A 16,498-nucleotide genomic window follows, 5' to 3' on the forward strand; every position below is an offset into this window, starting at 1 on the left:
TAGGGTGAGTAAAGTTTATTTTATTCATTTAATTTTCTTGTCATTTGGCCGGCTCATTGATCAATATGAATACGTTTACTCCATATACGCGGCAGCTTATAATAATTTCAATGAAAATAATACATTCATTTTCTGGCTCTTTATTGTCCATGTTACACAGTTAGATTAATGTACCTTGAACTCGGACGATAAACGAACAAAAACTTTATGAAACAAAGATGATAGACAAATAATCGCTCTTCACTTCAAAAAAGACTGATTCAAAGCATTTGTTTTAATTAATAATATCAGAATTCGTAGAGGGTTGTCACGTAACACCACCATTTCGTAAAGGTTTTACTAGTTATTACTACTACAAACATACATCTCACTATATACAACACTCCTCGTCGTCAAATTCAAGGTCACGTCGTCATCTTCTCCTTGCGAAAAAAGGATGCCTCAATGCTTCACGAGCGGTCAGTCTTTCTGCCGGATCAAACCTAAGCAGACCTTGCACCATGTTTATCAAATCTCCCGCCGAATGGTCCACATGTTGCATTATCAGATTCTGCAACGACACACACACATGAACTTTGTCAGCAACACAGATGAGCTGAAACGTTAGTAACACTTCGCTAAATCAAACACTTGACGAACCTGAAGCCTGGGAAGCTTCAATACTGCTTTAAGGCTGTCTCTTGAGGTTGCCCCATCGGGCCAATCTAAACGACCTCTTCTCACATATTTCTCTGCGTGTCGGCTTTATAACACACCAAAAAGAACAAACTACAGTTAAACATCCGGCCATATAGATGGCTGCGGATAGGATCACTTCAGAGCATTTGTTTGATTTTTTTTTACTCACTCCACTTTCTTCAGCATTTGCTGAGGAAGCGGCCCAAGAACACGCTCCATCATCGCTAGATGCTCCAGGTTTTCATGTGTTTGGAACAATGCTTCTCCCTAGAAATTACAAAAATCTTTCGATTAAGGAAAAAGGTAATACAGACCCCAACATACATTAACAATCAAGTACTTCAGGTACATACCGTGCACAGCTCCACTATGATACATCCAATGCTCCAAACATCACAAGGATAACTCCAGCCAAGACCTACCACACAAACCAAGTGTCTCCATCAGTTTGAAATTATTGGATGCTAGAATTTACATGACTTGTTTCCCAGAAAAAGCTACTCACCTAAAATGACTTCTGGTGCCCTGTAATGTCTAGTTGACACAATGTAGCTCTGTTCCTGTCGCTCATAAGTTGTGCTACCAAAATCAATAACCTTTATTGCACTTGATTTAGGCACTCGTTTATACGAAACATCCCTCTGTAATCGGGAACCCTGCAGCAGAAAACACAACCAAATTTCATTGGCACATTACTAGTTGGCCACACTAAGTCGCATACAGAAGCATTCAAGATATACCTTGTACTCGGGAATTTTCACATAGTCTGAGGAGACTAAGAGAATATTTTCTGGTTTCAGGTCGGTATGAATCATGCGCAAGTCATGCATAACTGCAAAATTAGACAAACCAAAAGAGAAAAACACATTTAAAAACGGGAGGAGTATAATCTTTTATGCAACGACAAACAAAACAAAGATGAAAATGCAATAGCAAGTAGATTGAAAAGACTGCAAAGACTACACACATGCTACACATTCCAAGAGTTGCCAGCCAATCTCACGGACAAGATCAATGGGAAAGGAGCGATAATTGTTTTTCCGAAGAAAATCGTATAAACTTGATCCAAGCTTCTCAAATACCTGTTCCATCCATTTAAATCCATCCACAAAACTTAAACCCCAAACATTTCCCAAGCTGGGAAAAATCATAGGCATCTCAAAATTTGACTAAAACACTTACGATACATATATGGTTACGATAGTCAAACCAGTTCCGAATTTGTACACAACTGCAAAGAATAAAATGATTTAACCTTTGCAAAAAAAAAAACTTGAGAAACTATGCCTCACCCAATCAGATTTGTGATTTATGGTTGCATGATTAAAAAAAGTCAACAGATGATACTCACCGATTGCCACCTTTGTCATGTTTACCAAGCTGCTGAAGCATCTCAATTTCAATCATAGCCGCCTCCCGGTACTTCTTCACTCCACGAACAATTTTCACTGCCACCATCTCTTTCCTCTCCCTATCCCAACATTCTAAAACTTGACCAAAGGTACCTACAAGGATTCCACATTTGAATAAGATACGAGTACAACACTAGAACCTGTGAAAACTATAAAGTAGTACAACAAACATATATTCATACCTTCTCCCATCTTGCTATATATTTTATCTGCAAAAACAAAAAGACCACAGACAAATCAGAACAATGAATTAGAAACCAATATTACAAATTGATTATTTCTTCAAAGCACTGGATACTGTTTAACAAGCACAACACCTAAGTTTATTCAAAGCCACTATAAGGTTAATTTGATTATTATCAAAACAGTTTTTTTTTTGTTGGTAATGGAAAAGTGTGATTACAGCGTGGGGTTAAGTCATCTCCCAGTTCAAACATGTAATGTCCATCCTTGTCATCTTCACGCCACGGGGGAGAATCATTACGAGCAACAGTCTTAACAGAAAGAGAAGAGCTACTAATCTCCGAAGGAGCTCCAAAGCTTGACAAATTCCCAATCTCTTGTCCACAAAACATTCCTACCTGAGCCTACACAATATTCATGTACCTTAACATATACAGATGAATACCTCCCTCTTATCCTTCTACTGCCTAAATCTATCTTTACATCTCAACACAAACATCCAAATCCAAACAATCAAGGTACATCGATCATGGCCAAATCTGATTGATAGATCTGATTGAATCCGATAGAATAACATGAGAATTGGTGTTTTCAAGAGCTTAATTGAACAAAATTATATTAAGAAATCGCAGATCCGGAAGAATCAATACAAATATATAGATCGATTATAGAATTTGAAGATAACAAAAAAATCGAAGATCCGAGGAATCAAAGAAAAAACATAAAGTTACGATTCGTAGATTAAGGAGGTGGATAGATCTATACCTTAGGCGCTGTAGGCAACACGTCCCAGCCGAGACGCGCTCTCTTTCGGGGACGGCGATCCATGTGTGTGTGAGGAAACTCGTGAACGCGCTCCATCTCCATAATCACGGATTCGAACGGATCGAGCAACGAGAAAACTAATAGGATGATTTTTTTCAGAGAGCCAAACGGCGATGGAGATAAGCTTTTGGGTAAAACAGAATCGTGGCCTAACCCTAGTTTTAAACCAGAGGCGAAAGAGAAGCAGTCGGGAACGATCTCGACCGTCCACGTGTAAGAACGTAGTGTAACCAGGGTTAGTTAGAACTTGCGCGCTGGAATTAACTAGAGTTGGGTTGGCGCAATTATTGATGGGGGAATATGCTAAACGGAAAAACAGCAAGAAGTGTTTTAGGTTTGTCTTGAAACGACTCGCAGTTTAGATGGAATAAAGTTTTTTTTAATTATCTTGTCTTTTCCCCAGCCGAATATTCCGAAACTCCCTCTTCACATTCATAACTTTTTTGAAAATTTGGTCAACAGAAACTGAAGATTTTCCAAAATTTAAAGATTTTTCTTTCTCAGTATCTCAATTTCAACTACTCTATCTCAAAAACTACAATCTTCAACAGAAATTTACAGTTTTTTTTTTTTTTGTGAAGAGAAGCAGTGCAAGCACTTGGAGGTTTGGTTACAGAGAGAGTCCTAGTGGCCTCTTAACTCCTGAATATAATGACCAAGTTGCTGAGCACCAAGGAACAAGGCATCCGCAGCCAGAATTACCCCAAACTACAAAACATGACATGAGACCACTACTCAATAGAGGAATAATAATTGACAACAAACAACAAGAGAGATTTTGGAAACAAAGAAACTCACCAGACGAGCAGTAAATACTAAACGGTACCCCCAACCTTCTTTCGCAGCTTGAGCTCTTTGTTGGTCTGTCCAACTGCAACCAAAAGGATCTATAAGCATAATGCCATTTGCTGATGATGTACAAGAAACACATAATCCATGCTAGTTTTCTCCACATTGTCTTTGAGACCTTTAGCAATGTGTAAGTCTTGAGTAGCAGAAGAGAGAATTACCCGAGGAACTCAGAAAACCCCCCAATCCCAGCAAGCTTCAACGGCTGAGAACCTTCTGTGACTAGATCCTACTTCATGATGATTTACATAATCAATGAATTAGTCATCCATGTAGACTTTCTGATACGGACACGAAACTTTACAAGAAAAAAGTACAAAACAGAAAGCTGTAACAATTGTGATATAACCTCGTCTTCAGCAGACTCTAAACCGCCTTGCACCCAGAAAATATTCTGATATCCAGCATTAATAAGTAGCTCACAAGCAGCTAAGGATCTGACAAAAAACAATTGTTGAATGAAGTATAAATTTTGAGAATCATTGAACAATAAGATGAACCCTGTGACTCACAGTTGTAATATCAACATACTAACTTAGATTAAGACTAACTTTCATTTGACAAAAAAAAACACACAAACTGAAAACACTCTCCACTGAAATTTGATTTGACTGCTGCTTGGGATCATTTGTCACAGAGAATGCTGATACTCTAAGACTATAGAAACTGTCATTTTTAATGTAATAATCTAATACTACTAGCTACCACTATGATACTAATTAATGTATCACATACCTCAATCCTTTTTGGCAAGCAACGATCAGCTCTGTTTCTTTTGGGAATTTCTCCTCAACCTTTGACAAGAAGAGCCTGGAAACGAAGTAGAAAAGTAAGAACGAAATAAGTATGTGAAATGAGATAGGTTAGCTTACTATCGCAGACATACTTATTGAAAGACAAAATAGGTGTACCACTCCACCATCCACCTGTAGAAGTGAAAACATGGTGAAGTCAGTGTCTACAACCGAGAGCAATATAATGAAATGAGTGTATTCAAGTTTCAGTCTATATTCTAGATGGGATTAGAAGATGATATACATTGTAAACATATATATAAGAGGACAATACTTTGTTGATCCAACATCACTAGAGCCAAAAGATCATATAATCATAGTGGTGAAGAAGAAGTACCCATAGCAAAACTGGTGACCTTTTTGGAAAGAGTTCCAGCGTCAAGGTTGTCTTCATTGTCGAAGATAGGAACCCAGTCAGAGCCTTTAACCCATGCCTTTTAAGAAAAAATACAACGAAAATAGAACAAACACATTAATGAAACACTATTGTCAAAGAGTATTATGATATCTGACTAACATTGCTCAATAAGACGCATCAAAATGAGGAATAGCGACAATGCTCATAGACCCCAAACTAAACTTAAGAGAACATTACATGCTATGGTTAGAGATACTAGTCATTTCTTTACAATAACATGGCCATTTAATGGTGAAGGTAGAGGCAATCATCATCTATGGATAAGTTCCAAACAGCATAGTAAATGACCCAAAACACGCGAATGTTACCTTGTTACGCTCGCTAGAAGGACGGACATCGAGAAGAGGTTTGTTTGAAAGCTGAATAGCATAGCCTGCTTCTCTTGGTGTCAGAAGCTTCACCTTTCCTTCTCTTAACTACACAAACAATAAGATCATTGTGTGCCACAATAACTCAGATGTTCCAATTTTTAAGACAAATATGCAAAAAAGAGGAACTTACCAAACCATCCCAACGCTTCTTAGCAGCAGCCATGTCTCTCATTTGCTTCAGATCAATATCTTCATCAACAGCTTGCATCTTAACAACACCTACTCTCTAACCATTCACAGTTTCAAACAAACAAACAAACAATGAGCCAAACAATAAAGAGAGTCAAATTCGACTTTCGCATTCCCATTAACCAAATCAAATGCTGAAACGTGAAACTGAAACACTACAGAAACGATTGAAAGATATGGAGAATCGACAACTTACAGAGCGGCGAACAGTGGACAGAGATGTTCTTCCTGTGGCGAAACTAACTGAAGATGACATTGAAGAGGTCACCCTCGAGCTCTGTTTTCTGTAAAGACTAGAACCAGAAGCTAACAGAGGATTTAGAATAGGAAAGGATAGAGACTCCATGCTTTAGAGGTTATGAGCTTTTTCAGCGAGCGGAACAGAGAAGGGATGAAACTTTGATTATCCAGGAAATCTCATCAACTTCGAGTAGTAAAAGTCGAAAAGGATAAATCTTTGAAGAAAAAAGAGATATTCAGTTTCGGGCTATTGGACCGATGATTAGTTTCGGCTTCATCGAAACATTCTTTTAGAAACCGATTCGGTTCTCTCAAACCAAAAGCTATATATATCCACGACACGACCGCAAGTACTTTTACTTGTTTTGTTTTGTTTTGTTTAGAGTTTGGATAATTTTAAATATTTACATTTTGGGAAGCCTAGGAAGAGGGGACCAATATGTATGGGCCAAGAGAAGCCCATTTACATAATCTTTAAGCATACTCCCTCCAAAAACAACTTCCACATTGACTTACCATATAACCAATGTTTCTTAAACCGAACCTAAGTATTTGAATTATGGTTTAAAATGGTTTGAGTTTGAATCTGGTTCACAGATTATATAAAATGATTTATATATACAAATTTTAAAATAACTTTAGAAAATGTGATAAATAATTATAATAAACATCAAATATAAAACATTAAATAATTTTATTTTGTTCATCCAATTAATGGATTTTTTTTTAAATTGTTTTGATCGTTTTTTTTTTCGGTTCAATAACTTTACAACCTAATTCAACTACTGGTCAGTTTAACAATTTTATGATCCAACCCAACTATAAGACGGTTTATTGTAGAATCTTGTTTAACTATCAGATCGGTCCGGTTCTAAAAATACTGCATATAACCAACAAGAAAGACATTATCAATGAACAATAAAAACCAGTCAAAAGTATTTTGTAGGAGCAGTCAGAGAATTTGACGAATTGGTTAAAATCTATTATCTGTTGATTCCTCAGAGAGACACAGAAACAAAAACTACAATACAAAACACATCCCAATAAAATTAAAATGAAAAAAACTCAAATACAAATCTTTAAACATCAAACCCCATTCTTTTCACTCGTTAATTCGGTTTCTGTCCAACCAATCCACACTCTTACGTGCTCTCTCCATCGGCTGAGACTTATCTCTGTATATGTCCACACTCCTCCTCGACCTCTCCATTTCCTCAAACGGAATCTTCAGCTTCTCAGGTCTCTCTATGTGGCTCAGCTTGTATCCCTGAAACTTCAGCCTGTCTACGCTTTTCCTCGGTTTTTCTCTTCCGTCCTTGCTCTTCTTCGGTGCATCTACGCTATGCCGAGGAGGATGTTCACACCCTCCTTCCATGCTTCTTCTTGAGAAAGAACTGTTCCTTTTCGATGCGGATTTCTCCACAGCGCACACAAACTTCTTGAGATGGCCAATGTACTCGGGAAAGAGTTCGAGATCGCAGTGGTTCCCGCCTTTGAGCCATAACGGTTCGTATTTCTCTTGGCAGAGTTCCCAGAGCTGCTTCCCGTGTGAGAAGTCAACCACATCATCCGCCGTTCCCTGCAGATCAAGAATCTTTCACGATAAAACTTATGATTGAACAAAGGGTCCATACCATACAAGAAAGAACTGAAACTTACATGGATCACGAGGACAGGACACCTCACCAGAGAAATCTTGTCAATGTTCTGAAGAAGAAGATGATCAAACAAAAAGCTGTCAAAGTAGGAAACATTATGTTATATAAACCAAAAAGGGTATTATGATGATTACCTTGTATATGTCAAACCAATAGGTTCGCTTAACGGAATACATGACTCTAAGCCCTGAAAGAATTGGACTATGGAGAATAGAAGCTCTTAGTCGAGGCAAACGTGCAGCTAGGTCGACGGTTGGACCACTACCAACAGATTGACCGTATAGGATAATGTTCTCCTGCTTTGCTCCATAGTTCTCTTCCAGACATTTGTAAGCAGCTTCGATATCAGCATAAGTATTTTGCTCGCTGGGCTGCAACAAAACAGAGATTTATGTTCGCAGTGTAGATGGGACCAACATAACTAAAGAGAGGCTTAGGATATGTGGTTACTCACCTTCCCTGATGATTGGCCATACCCTGAATAGTCATACCTGTAAACACCACAACATATTTAGAGGAGTTAATAAGTGGAAACTGTGAACTTACGGAAGTAAATCCTCCAACTATGATTTCAGTTCATTTTAAGACAAGACAGAACAACAAGGTTTATTTATAGTTTATGCTTTGTATGAGCCAAAAAAGGTGTTTCATCAAAGAGTTACATTTTGGCATTTCAAATACTTTTGCCTTCAGAACAGATCTGAAATGTCTAGAAATTTTGAAGGCTTTTTGCCCAAAGACCATTTGATGTCAACAACACAACCAAAACATCAAACTCAAACCCTACCTCAAAACCACTTTTTTGTCTCCAATGACTATTGTAGATCTCGATTAAGAACTAATCATAAAGACAAAATCTTCCATAAACAACAAGACTTTTCAAGTACATTCCTATAACTTCCAGAAGATAGTCAGCTTCAACACACTAAAATCAACTTAATTCAACCAAAAACCTTAAGCAGAGTTCAGCGATGAGATTATCAGCATTGAGAGCAACACAACTATTCTAGATTCTGCATCTAGAAGCTTCAAATCTACTTGAACAAAACCCAGAAAACAGAGAAATTAAAAAAAAAGAAATCAAAACTTTCTCAGAAAGATCTGTACTAATAAATTCAAATCCAGCTTCAAGTTTCAGCAAGAGAACACAAAAGAAAAAAAAAAGGAACTAACCCCATCAAATTGACGCGGAGGTGAATACTAAGCTCGATGAAGAGCTCGTACATCTGACCAATATCAGCTGCATTCCCGTGCGAATACAGAAGAGTCGTAACGGCCATAGGGTACCTGATGTACATGGCCACGATCTCCGTGCCACGCCGCGTGGGGAGACGCAAAACGTCGACGTTTTCTCGGTGGGGAAAAGGGTCCATGAGCAGAAGCTCTGTTGCTTCGTCTCTGATGATCTTGTACGACGGTGGATTCGGCGGAAAGAAGGCTAATTTCGCCGCCATTGAAGATGTCACACCTCCCATATCTCCAAGTTAAGTCCTTTTCTCTCTCTGTAAGTCTCTGTAAAGTGTATAATAATAATAATAAGTGAAGAAGTAGTAGCTGGAGTTGTTTCAGAGAAGAAGACGAAGCTGGTGATGATTGCTACGAAACATTCCTTCTCTTTCTTTTTTTTTTTTAGAGAGACGAGAGCTGATGACCGGTGACCGATTTGAACCTTCTTCATATTCTTGTTTTCAACGTAAAAAATTTTAATCTTAGTTTTAAAAAAAGTTTAAAACTTTATTATTATCGACAACTAAAATGGGGATCTTGTCTGTATTGAGACTCTAAAAACAAAACCCTTGTTCCGGAATTTATTTATTTTTAATATTTCAACATATAATTATAAATTAACAAACTCAAATTTATTTTTATCAGTTCATTTCACTATTCGTAATTATTTTGATATATTACAGTTATATAATTAATTTAGCTTAGGAGAAAGAAAAGCTATTTTTTTTAAATGTAATAATGCTATAAACTACAAGTTATCCTAGTGCTTAGCCTTATAAGTAATTCATGAGAGCATGTGTGATTCACATGGATAAACATCATAGAGTCCATTACAAGTATAAAAAAAAAGATTCTAAAGTCACAAGTTTTGTGTAGCTTAGATTTGTTTTCTGCAATGTGGTTTAAGATTGTGTTTTTAATGAAATAAAAGAACTTTTGGGGCTACTATTCAAATTTTTAAGATACATGTATAAATGAATTTTACAGGTTGTAGAGTTTGAGGGTACACGTGGATGGTTGGTTGCCCTTGAAAGAATTTACTGGCAGCATCATGGGTTAGGAGGATGAGGACCAATCATCCATCCCTCCAACCTTTTTCTTTTTGCCGTCAAATTTTTTTATATACATCCTCTCTGTTTTCTTTGTCAACTATAATAAGTCTTATTATGTAGCTTTCTTAAATTTAAAACGATCAACGTCGATGAAGATCTCATAGGCAAGTTGGCTACAACACTTTGTTTGCTACTCCTTTCTTGCGTGCAACAAAGATGGTTTAATGGGATATAAAGAGTAAAACGATTAGCATTTTATCTTTCGTATTCAAGAAATTCAAAATCTTTGGTCCATAATGGTTCCTTAGTTAGGACCAGTCATCGTGACTTTCTACCTAGGACACATACCTTTGTTCCTAATTTTGCATATGTTAAGGAGAAATAAATGGTCTCCAGCCTCCCGGTGCTGTTAGCATTGTTTTTATAATTAGTTTTATTTGGAGTGTACAATTCAAAGTTGGGTTCATTCTCCCGTGATTTGTAAGAGATTCGTAGCCTAATAAAATAATGATTCAATAGTATTGTTGTTATTATAAAACGTTGGTGATGGATCCAAAACTAATTAATAGAGGAAGGGCAAAGAGACAAGCGTGAAAACAAATGGAGATGACTGGTCGAGAAGCTAAGGGCCGAGGTTGGGATAAGAGAGATTGGAAGAAAGTTCCAAGACAAGATCTGGCCGAGAAATGAATCATCAATGTCGCTCTATTCTCATACACTTTGTTTCCTCTTCTTTTTTCTTGTAATTATCTTCTTCTTTTTTTCGTCTATTCTTTCTTATGATGTTAGGCTGTTGTTACACATGCATGGATATATGGACCATTCATTCTTTTGTATCCCGACAAATGTTGCATTTCCATATTCTGGTAAAGCGACTTAACGAGCACGATTGAGACTTTTGAGCTCATTGTTTTTTTTTTTTATTAGTTTAGCTTAGTTAGCTATCTTAGTTTAGCTTATCTCCTAACTTAGTTTAGCTATCGTCTTCATTTGTCCCAGCTTAGTTTAGATATCTCACATTCTCTAATTAAGACTCAGGTCATTTTTTATAATAGTCTGAGCTCTAGGGTTAATTAGCTTATCTAGTTATCTTTGTCAGATAGGTTTTCAAATACACCGCGACGTAGACACAACTATTAGAACTCTTTAAGAGCTGGGTTTAAGGCCCTCCAGTTATGAAACACAACTATTAGTCTCGTCGCATATTGGACAAGAACATTGCACCTTCATCTTTGATTACCTTATTGCTTAACCTTCCCATTCCGAAAATGTGTTAGCGAACAATATCTAACCCACAGGTGATATGACTCGGAGGATTAAACGCATTTCTTCTCCTCCAAGCATCATAGGAACAAATCTGACTTCGACATGACCTAATGGTATGAATGGGATAAATAATCCTTGTTCTTTTTGTTAGCTTGTAGAAAGATTGTCCAGAAAAGAAGGCAGTGAGGTATTATGAAGTGATAAGGATTATAACTATGAGCGACCATTTACTGGTGAAGACACACTAGCGACCATCTAGTTAATTACTTTACCCTGCTCTATTGTTTCCTTCACTACGTACTTAATGCCAAGAACTGTTTCCTTCACTAGTTACTTATGCCAAAAATTGTTCATGTGGTCCTAACTAGGAGGAATACTGAACGGTATATGGAATACTAGAGTACTAATTAAAATCTATTATCATTGAGTTTATTCTATATTATTTTACATCTGACTTAGAGAGAGTGTCGCAGTTGTCTGTAATTCATGTAAGCGTTAAATCTGATGCATTTTCTAAAGAAAAAAATTGACATAGGAATGAAAATCAAGAGGTTTCGTACTAAAAGCATCACACAACTCACAAGCGATCATATACCTTTCACAAATTGTTTGTTTCTGTTGATACATCAATTGTTGCATATACAGTATAACTATTTCAGTTTATTCTCTCTTTCAAAAACGTTTCTTTGTTTTAGCTTTGAATAAGTATCAAAACACACAACAAATAATAATTGAGCTGACCTGCAATAATCTGCAGCATCCAACATATCTCATGGACAGCAAGAGTATGAATTCAGCCTAAATCTTTGTGAACCAGCTCATTCACACCTTTGAGTTTGTGACCGAGCTATTTCCAACACTGATTATCTTTGTTTATGGGGCCTCATTAAAGACACCAAACACTTGCTCACATATAAACTAGAGTCATCATGTAACTGCTAAAGCTTAAATAATTGGTTTGTGACTAAAGCTGTTATTTTGATTTGACTTCTGATTAAGTGGCCATACCACTGGACATCGATATAAATGCTTTGAATGGCTCCATGCATTATTTGTTTTTTATTACCTCAACTATGCTAACATTGAAGTTGCACAACTAAAGCAGATTCTCCTAAATTTGAACATATTGTCCTTTTGTGAGATGCATTTCTTCCTCTTTGGCTATAAGAAACAGAATTATCACTACCCTCAAACCATACAGATAAACACAGAGAAAAAAAAACAGAGAGAAGAAAATGAGTAGGATTTGTAGATTTTTGTTTAGTGAGGTTGAAACAATCTACAAGAATGTCGTGAGAGTTTCAAACAGAGGGGCAAGAGGGCAACCATGTACAAAGCTGAAGCTAATTATGTGAAGTATGGTAATCCCATAATTAGCTTATATTTTGGTATTGGCTAAGACTAGAATCTAATATATGCCTGACTTCACATAATCAGCTCCAGCTATGTACATGGTTCCCATTCTACCACTTTGTTTGGCATCTCTCCCGCTGTGTACATGATTCTAGCTGTTTGTTTGCTTTTGCAATTTCATACCATAATTACAAGAACAGCCCGTACATCTGACCAATATCAGCAGCGTGCGAACACAGAGGAGTTATGATGTTCACGATCGTTGCCATCTTTGTCCCTCATTATCTTGTTTTGGAATTTTATTCTAAAGTAAACAATCCAACAGTCACTTAACACGTTGACAAAGTAGAAGCATATGAGGAAGAGAATGATGAGCTCTGGTCTCAGAAATGTCTTGATAAACTAACTTAGTTTAGCTATATCTCATAACGTCTTAATGTCAATAGTTTAGATATCTCACATTCTCTAATTAGGACTCGGCTCAATTTTATAGATAGTCTGAGCTCTACGGTTAGCTTATCCAGTTAACCTTCTCAGATCAGTTTTTAAAATACTACCATGAGGCATGAAATAGACATGCATGATATGTGATAAGGCCCCTCCAATTAGGAGATAAAATTTTAGGCTCATAACATATTGGATAAGAACATTGCACCTCTTCACCTTTGATCACCATATTGCTTAACCATCGATCAAATATATAAATTACTTTAAAAGAAGCTTCGCATTCAGAATTCAAACAAACAAAAAAATCTCCAAAGAGTGTAAGAATCTCGTCTAAACAAAACGCAAAAGATATAAAGAGAGTAAGTAAGGGTACAAAGAGATCTGAGTCTTAAAATCGCCTTGGGCGCTCCTCCGCTACATTCACTCTGATAGCTCTACCCTCCATGTTCTGCAAATACAAGACACAAAGAAAGATCGAATGAGAAGATCACCACAAAAAAAAAACATGTAACCTGCATTAGCATAACCATATGAGGAAGGTACCTGTCCATCAAGAGCAGCGATAGCGTCGTTGAGTTCAGTCTCGTTCGACATTGTGACAAACCCGAATCCACGTGAACGGCCTGTCTCGCGGTCGTAAACCACACGAGCTTCCACAACTTTGCCATGCTCACTGAAAACTTGCTCTAGACGACCGTTGTCGACATCCCACGGTAGGTTTCCCACGTAGACTCTGAATGCAGGCTCGTACACCCGAGGCTGACGTTCTGGGCGTGAGCCTCTTGGAGCTGCCTTGTTTACTGTCAAAGCCCGTCCATTCAGATCCTGGCAAAACATGAAAAAGACCAACCGACAAAGATGCTCAGTAATGTTGTCACAACACACAATCAGGTTTTACAGAATACACAACTCCATTGAGTTGCTAAAATGTCTCAGACACAAACACTTCAACGCAGATGCAGCAAATGGGGATAAGTAGTGAAGAGCTGAGATCAAATGCCAAAGTCTCCACATTCAATTAACAAGAAACTGCTTTCAACGAGCAGAAAAGATGAAAACTTTGGTTGGATTAAGAGCAAATAAGGGCAATTATGAGCCACTAAAAGACATGCTACTACTTGAGAAAATGCTTGTTAGCATAGAAACTTACATAACGGTTGAACTTCTCAACAGCAGTCTCAGCTTCTTCGACCGTACTCATAGTCACAAATCCAAATCCACGACTCTGATCGGTTTCCCTATTGTAGATAACCTACAACCAGAAGAGTCCAAAGAATATGTTATGACTAAAAACATTATCTCTTGCAGTTAAATGAAAATGAGAGCTTAGAATAACATGAACTACACATATATATACACTCAAAACCAAAAGCATTGAACATCTAATGTCAACAGATACGAACTCAATCCACATAATTCTCATCACTACAACAATTCTCTCGAACCAGATATGCTCCAAAAACTTAAAAGCCAAGCCCTTTTACTATCTTTCATCCATTTTGACTCACATTTGATGAAAATTGCAACGCACAGAACATACATGACCTTCAAAGCAATGCAAAGTGAACAAAAACACATAAGTAGTGGCTTATACGAACTCAATTCACACAATTCTAATCACTTTCAACAATTCTCTTGAACTAGACCGGAGATTTAATCCAAAGAACTTCACTATATCTCATTTTGACTCACATTTTGATACACAGAAACACATACATGAACGTGAAGCAATGCTAATGAACAAGTAGAAGAAGCAAGTCAGAAAACCATATTCACCTCAGCGATTTCAACAGTACCAGCTTGCTCAAAGAGCATAGCCAAGGCCTGGCTGTCAACATCATAAGCCAAGTTTCCGACGAAGAGCTTAGCTTCCTCCGGTGGCTCCGGGAAATCGCCACCACCTTCGCTCGCATCTCCTTCCTCTTCAGAAAACGTCGCTTCAGGCTCGCTCTCCTCAACGGCGACCGAAGCGCTCACATCTCCGCTTTCTTCCCCGTCTTGCTGAGCCCAATCAGAAGTCTGGGCGACGGAGGAGACAAAGGTGGATTTTTTGAGGTGGGTTTTGGAGTTGAGAGAGAGGGAGAGGCTGGAGAAGGAGAAAGGGAGGTTAGTGCGTCCGGTGAGGAGAGAAGAGTTGGAGAAGCAGCGAGTTTTGGAGGAGTGGATAGTGGAGAGTGAAGGATGGGAGAGAAGGGTGGAGGAGGAAGAATCCGCCATGGCAAGAGGCTTTAAGGTTGAGGTCAGTATTGAAGAAGCCATTGGAGAGATAGGGAGAAGAGGAAGGGGAGGGTTTTAGAACGATGGGAGAGATAGATAGGGATAAGGAAGGGCCGAGACTGCAAGAGACAAGAAATTTCGATACCAAATCGAATAAACTATTTTAAATAAATATAAATATATGCACTTGAAAATCATTTAAAAAGAAAGAAAAATCGAGGGAAGGTTAGTTCAGTCCACGGTTTAAATTTTATTTGCAATGAGCTAAACCGGTTATGCTATTTGATATAATAGTCTCTTCTTCTGAACATTTGTGGTTACCCTTTTTACGTTTGAACTCTACGAATATATGCACTTGAAAATCATTTAAAAAAAAAAGAAAAATCGAGGGAAGATTAGTTCAGTCCACGGTTTAAATTTTATTTGCAATGAGCTAAACCGGTTATGCTATTTGATATAATAGTCTCTTCTTCTGAACATTTGTGGTTACCTTTTTTACGTTTGAACTCTACGAATGGCAATGTTCAACTTTTTCCTATCTACAGTGCCCTACGTTAAATAGTCATGGTTCCTCGTGGTTATAAGAAGTTTTGGACTTGATACTTCTTGCATTAGCCTTGTAGTTAGACCATTCATTGTTGAACATGGGAACGGAAATGAATTTTTAGTTAGCGTACGTCATCTGAGGATTGCAATGCCATTGATGCATATAGATATAATAAGTATATAACTCGTGCGAAGCCAAAATATATCATACACAATTTGCAAACAAAGTTCAGAAGACGTGAAAATGTTTTTTACTAGTCATGTTTGTTAGGTTAGGTAAACTAGTTCTCAGGTTAAGCACTTATCGGATCTTCACCCAATCAAACTTCTCATGTCAGAAAACAAGTTTTAGGAAGATATAAATTAACTATCAGTCTTGCGAAAGCCATAGTGGTATATATTAGCTGCCTCAATCAGTTTCCCTTTCTCCCCACTAGCTCCATACGACCATACCAATCAAAAAGCACACATATATATATATATATATATTTCTAATGCATTGCATTGCACGTGCCTAAAGCTAAAGGTTTTCATTCATTACCTTAGAAAGAAATCCTTGGGAATTCATTGCTCGAATGTTTCAATCTTTTCCTTCATGGTTGGTATACTTTCTTCTTTCTTTGATTCATCTCGTTTCGTTTTGGAGGTAGCCCATGAAGGCATGAACTAATCACATGTGTACTATACTTTGAATAGAAAATTTATTTTCCACGGTACAACGTCACATTTTCTTTCTCGACATCAAACCAGTCTGAAGCTGATTCCATTTTTTC

The 16,498-nt window shown here is 37.5% G+C and overlaps 4 protein-coding genes and 1 non-coding gene across 8 annotated transcripts; 1 reads left to right on the top strand and 4 right to left on the bottom strand.

Moving 5' to 3' along the window:
- Window positions 1-222: 222 nt before the first annotated feature.
- LOC103862510 (serine/threonine-protein kinase AFC2) lies at window positions 223-3,295 on the bottom strand. 4 transcript variants are annotated; one of them, XM_009140217.3, is made up of 12 exons: window positions 3,039-3,295; window positions 2,494-2,677; window positions 2,273-2,299; window positions 2,030-2,183; window positions 1,861-1,909; window positions 1,646-1,760; window positions 1,419-1,510; window positions 1,184-1,334; window positions 1,032-1,096; window positions 848-945; window positions 640-742; window positions 223-550 (listed from the first exon to the last, which is right to left on the bottom strand). In XM_009140217.3, the coding sequence occupies exons 1-12, from the start codon at window positions 3,138-3,140 to the stop codon at window positions 413-415; spliced, it is 1,278 nt and encodes a 425-aa protein (XP_009138465.1). In that variant the 5' UTR covers window positions 3,141-3,295; the 3' UTR covers window positions 223-412. The 4 variants fall into 4 exon arrangements, with proteins under 4 accessions (XP_009138465.1, XP_009138475.1, XP_018508194.1 ...); XM_009140227.3 differs by lacking the exon at window positions 2,494-2,677 and having other exon boundaries at window positions 269-550; window positions 3,039-3,257; XM_018652678.2 differs by lacking the exons at window positions 1,646-1,760; window positions 1,861-1,909 and having other exon boundaries at window positions 269-550; window positions 3,039-3,230.
- A 216-nt stretch (window positions 3,296-3,511) lies between these two features.
- On the bottom strand, window positions 3,512-6,246 carry LOC103862525 (rhodanese-like domain-containing protein 11, chloroplastic). The gene is made up of 10 exons (XM_009140237.3): window positions 5,916-6,246; window positions 5,661-5,756; window positions 5,468-5,575; window positions 5,079-5,175; window positions 4,834-4,873; window positions 4,683-4,757; window positions 4,297-4,384; window positions 4,109-4,176; window positions 3,897-3,969; window positions 3,512-3,806 (listed from the first exon to the last, which is right to left on the bottom strand). The coding sequence occupies exons 1-10, from the start codon at window positions 6,063-6,065 to the stop codon at window positions 3,723-3,725; spliced, it is 879 nt and encodes a 292-aa protein (XP_009138485.1). The 5' UTR covers window positions 6,066-6,246; the 3' UTR covers window positions 3,512-3,722.
- A 612-nt stretch (window positions 6,247-6,858) lies between these two features.
- Window positions 6,859-9,092, bottom strand: LOC103862535 (alpha/beta hydrolase domain-containing protein 17B). Its single transcript, XM_009140244.3, has 5 exons — window positions 8,791-9,092; window positions 8,072-8,108; window positions 7,752-7,988; window positions 7,619-7,666; window positions 6,859-7,538 (listed from the first exon to the last, which is right to left on the bottom strand). Exons 1-5 carry the CDS (start codon window positions 9,090-9,092, stop codon window positions 7,062-7,064), a joined length of 1,101 nt encoding a protein of 366 aa, XP_009138492.1. The 3' UTR covers window positions 6,859-7,061.
- Window positions 9,093-12,472: 3,380 nt separating this feature from the next.
- MIR9553 (microRNA MIR9553) lies at window positions 12,473-12,660 on the top strand. The gene has a single exon (NR_128610.1). It is a non-coding gene; the product is annotated as a microRNA MIR9553 (primary transcript).
- A 532-nt stretch (window positions 12,661-13,192) lies between these two features.
- Window positions 13,193-15,328, bottom strand: LOC103862547 (31 kDa ribonucleoprotein, chloroplastic). The gene is made up of 4 exons (XM_009140249.3): window positions 14,739-15,328; window positions 14,113-14,214; window positions 13,506-13,787; window positions 13,193-13,410 (listed from the first exon to the last, which is right to left on the bottom strand). Exons 1-4 carry the CDS (start codon window positions 15,219-15,221, stop codon window positions 13,351-13,353), a joined length of 927 nt encoding a protein of 308 aa, XP_009138497.2. The 5' UTR covers window positions 15,222-15,328; the 3' UTR covers window positions 13,193-13,350.
- Between the last annotated feature and the right edge of the window lie 1,170 nt (window positions 15,329-16,498).

This window comes from Brassica rapa, chromosome A01 (assembly GCF_000309985.2).
Source record: "Brassica rapa cultivar Chiifu-401-42 chromosome A01, CAAS_Brap_v3.01, whole genome shotgun sequence".
Taxonomy (NCBI): Eukaryota; Viridiplantae; Streptophyta; class Magnoliopsida; order Brassicales; family Brassicaceae; genus Brassica; species Brassica rapa.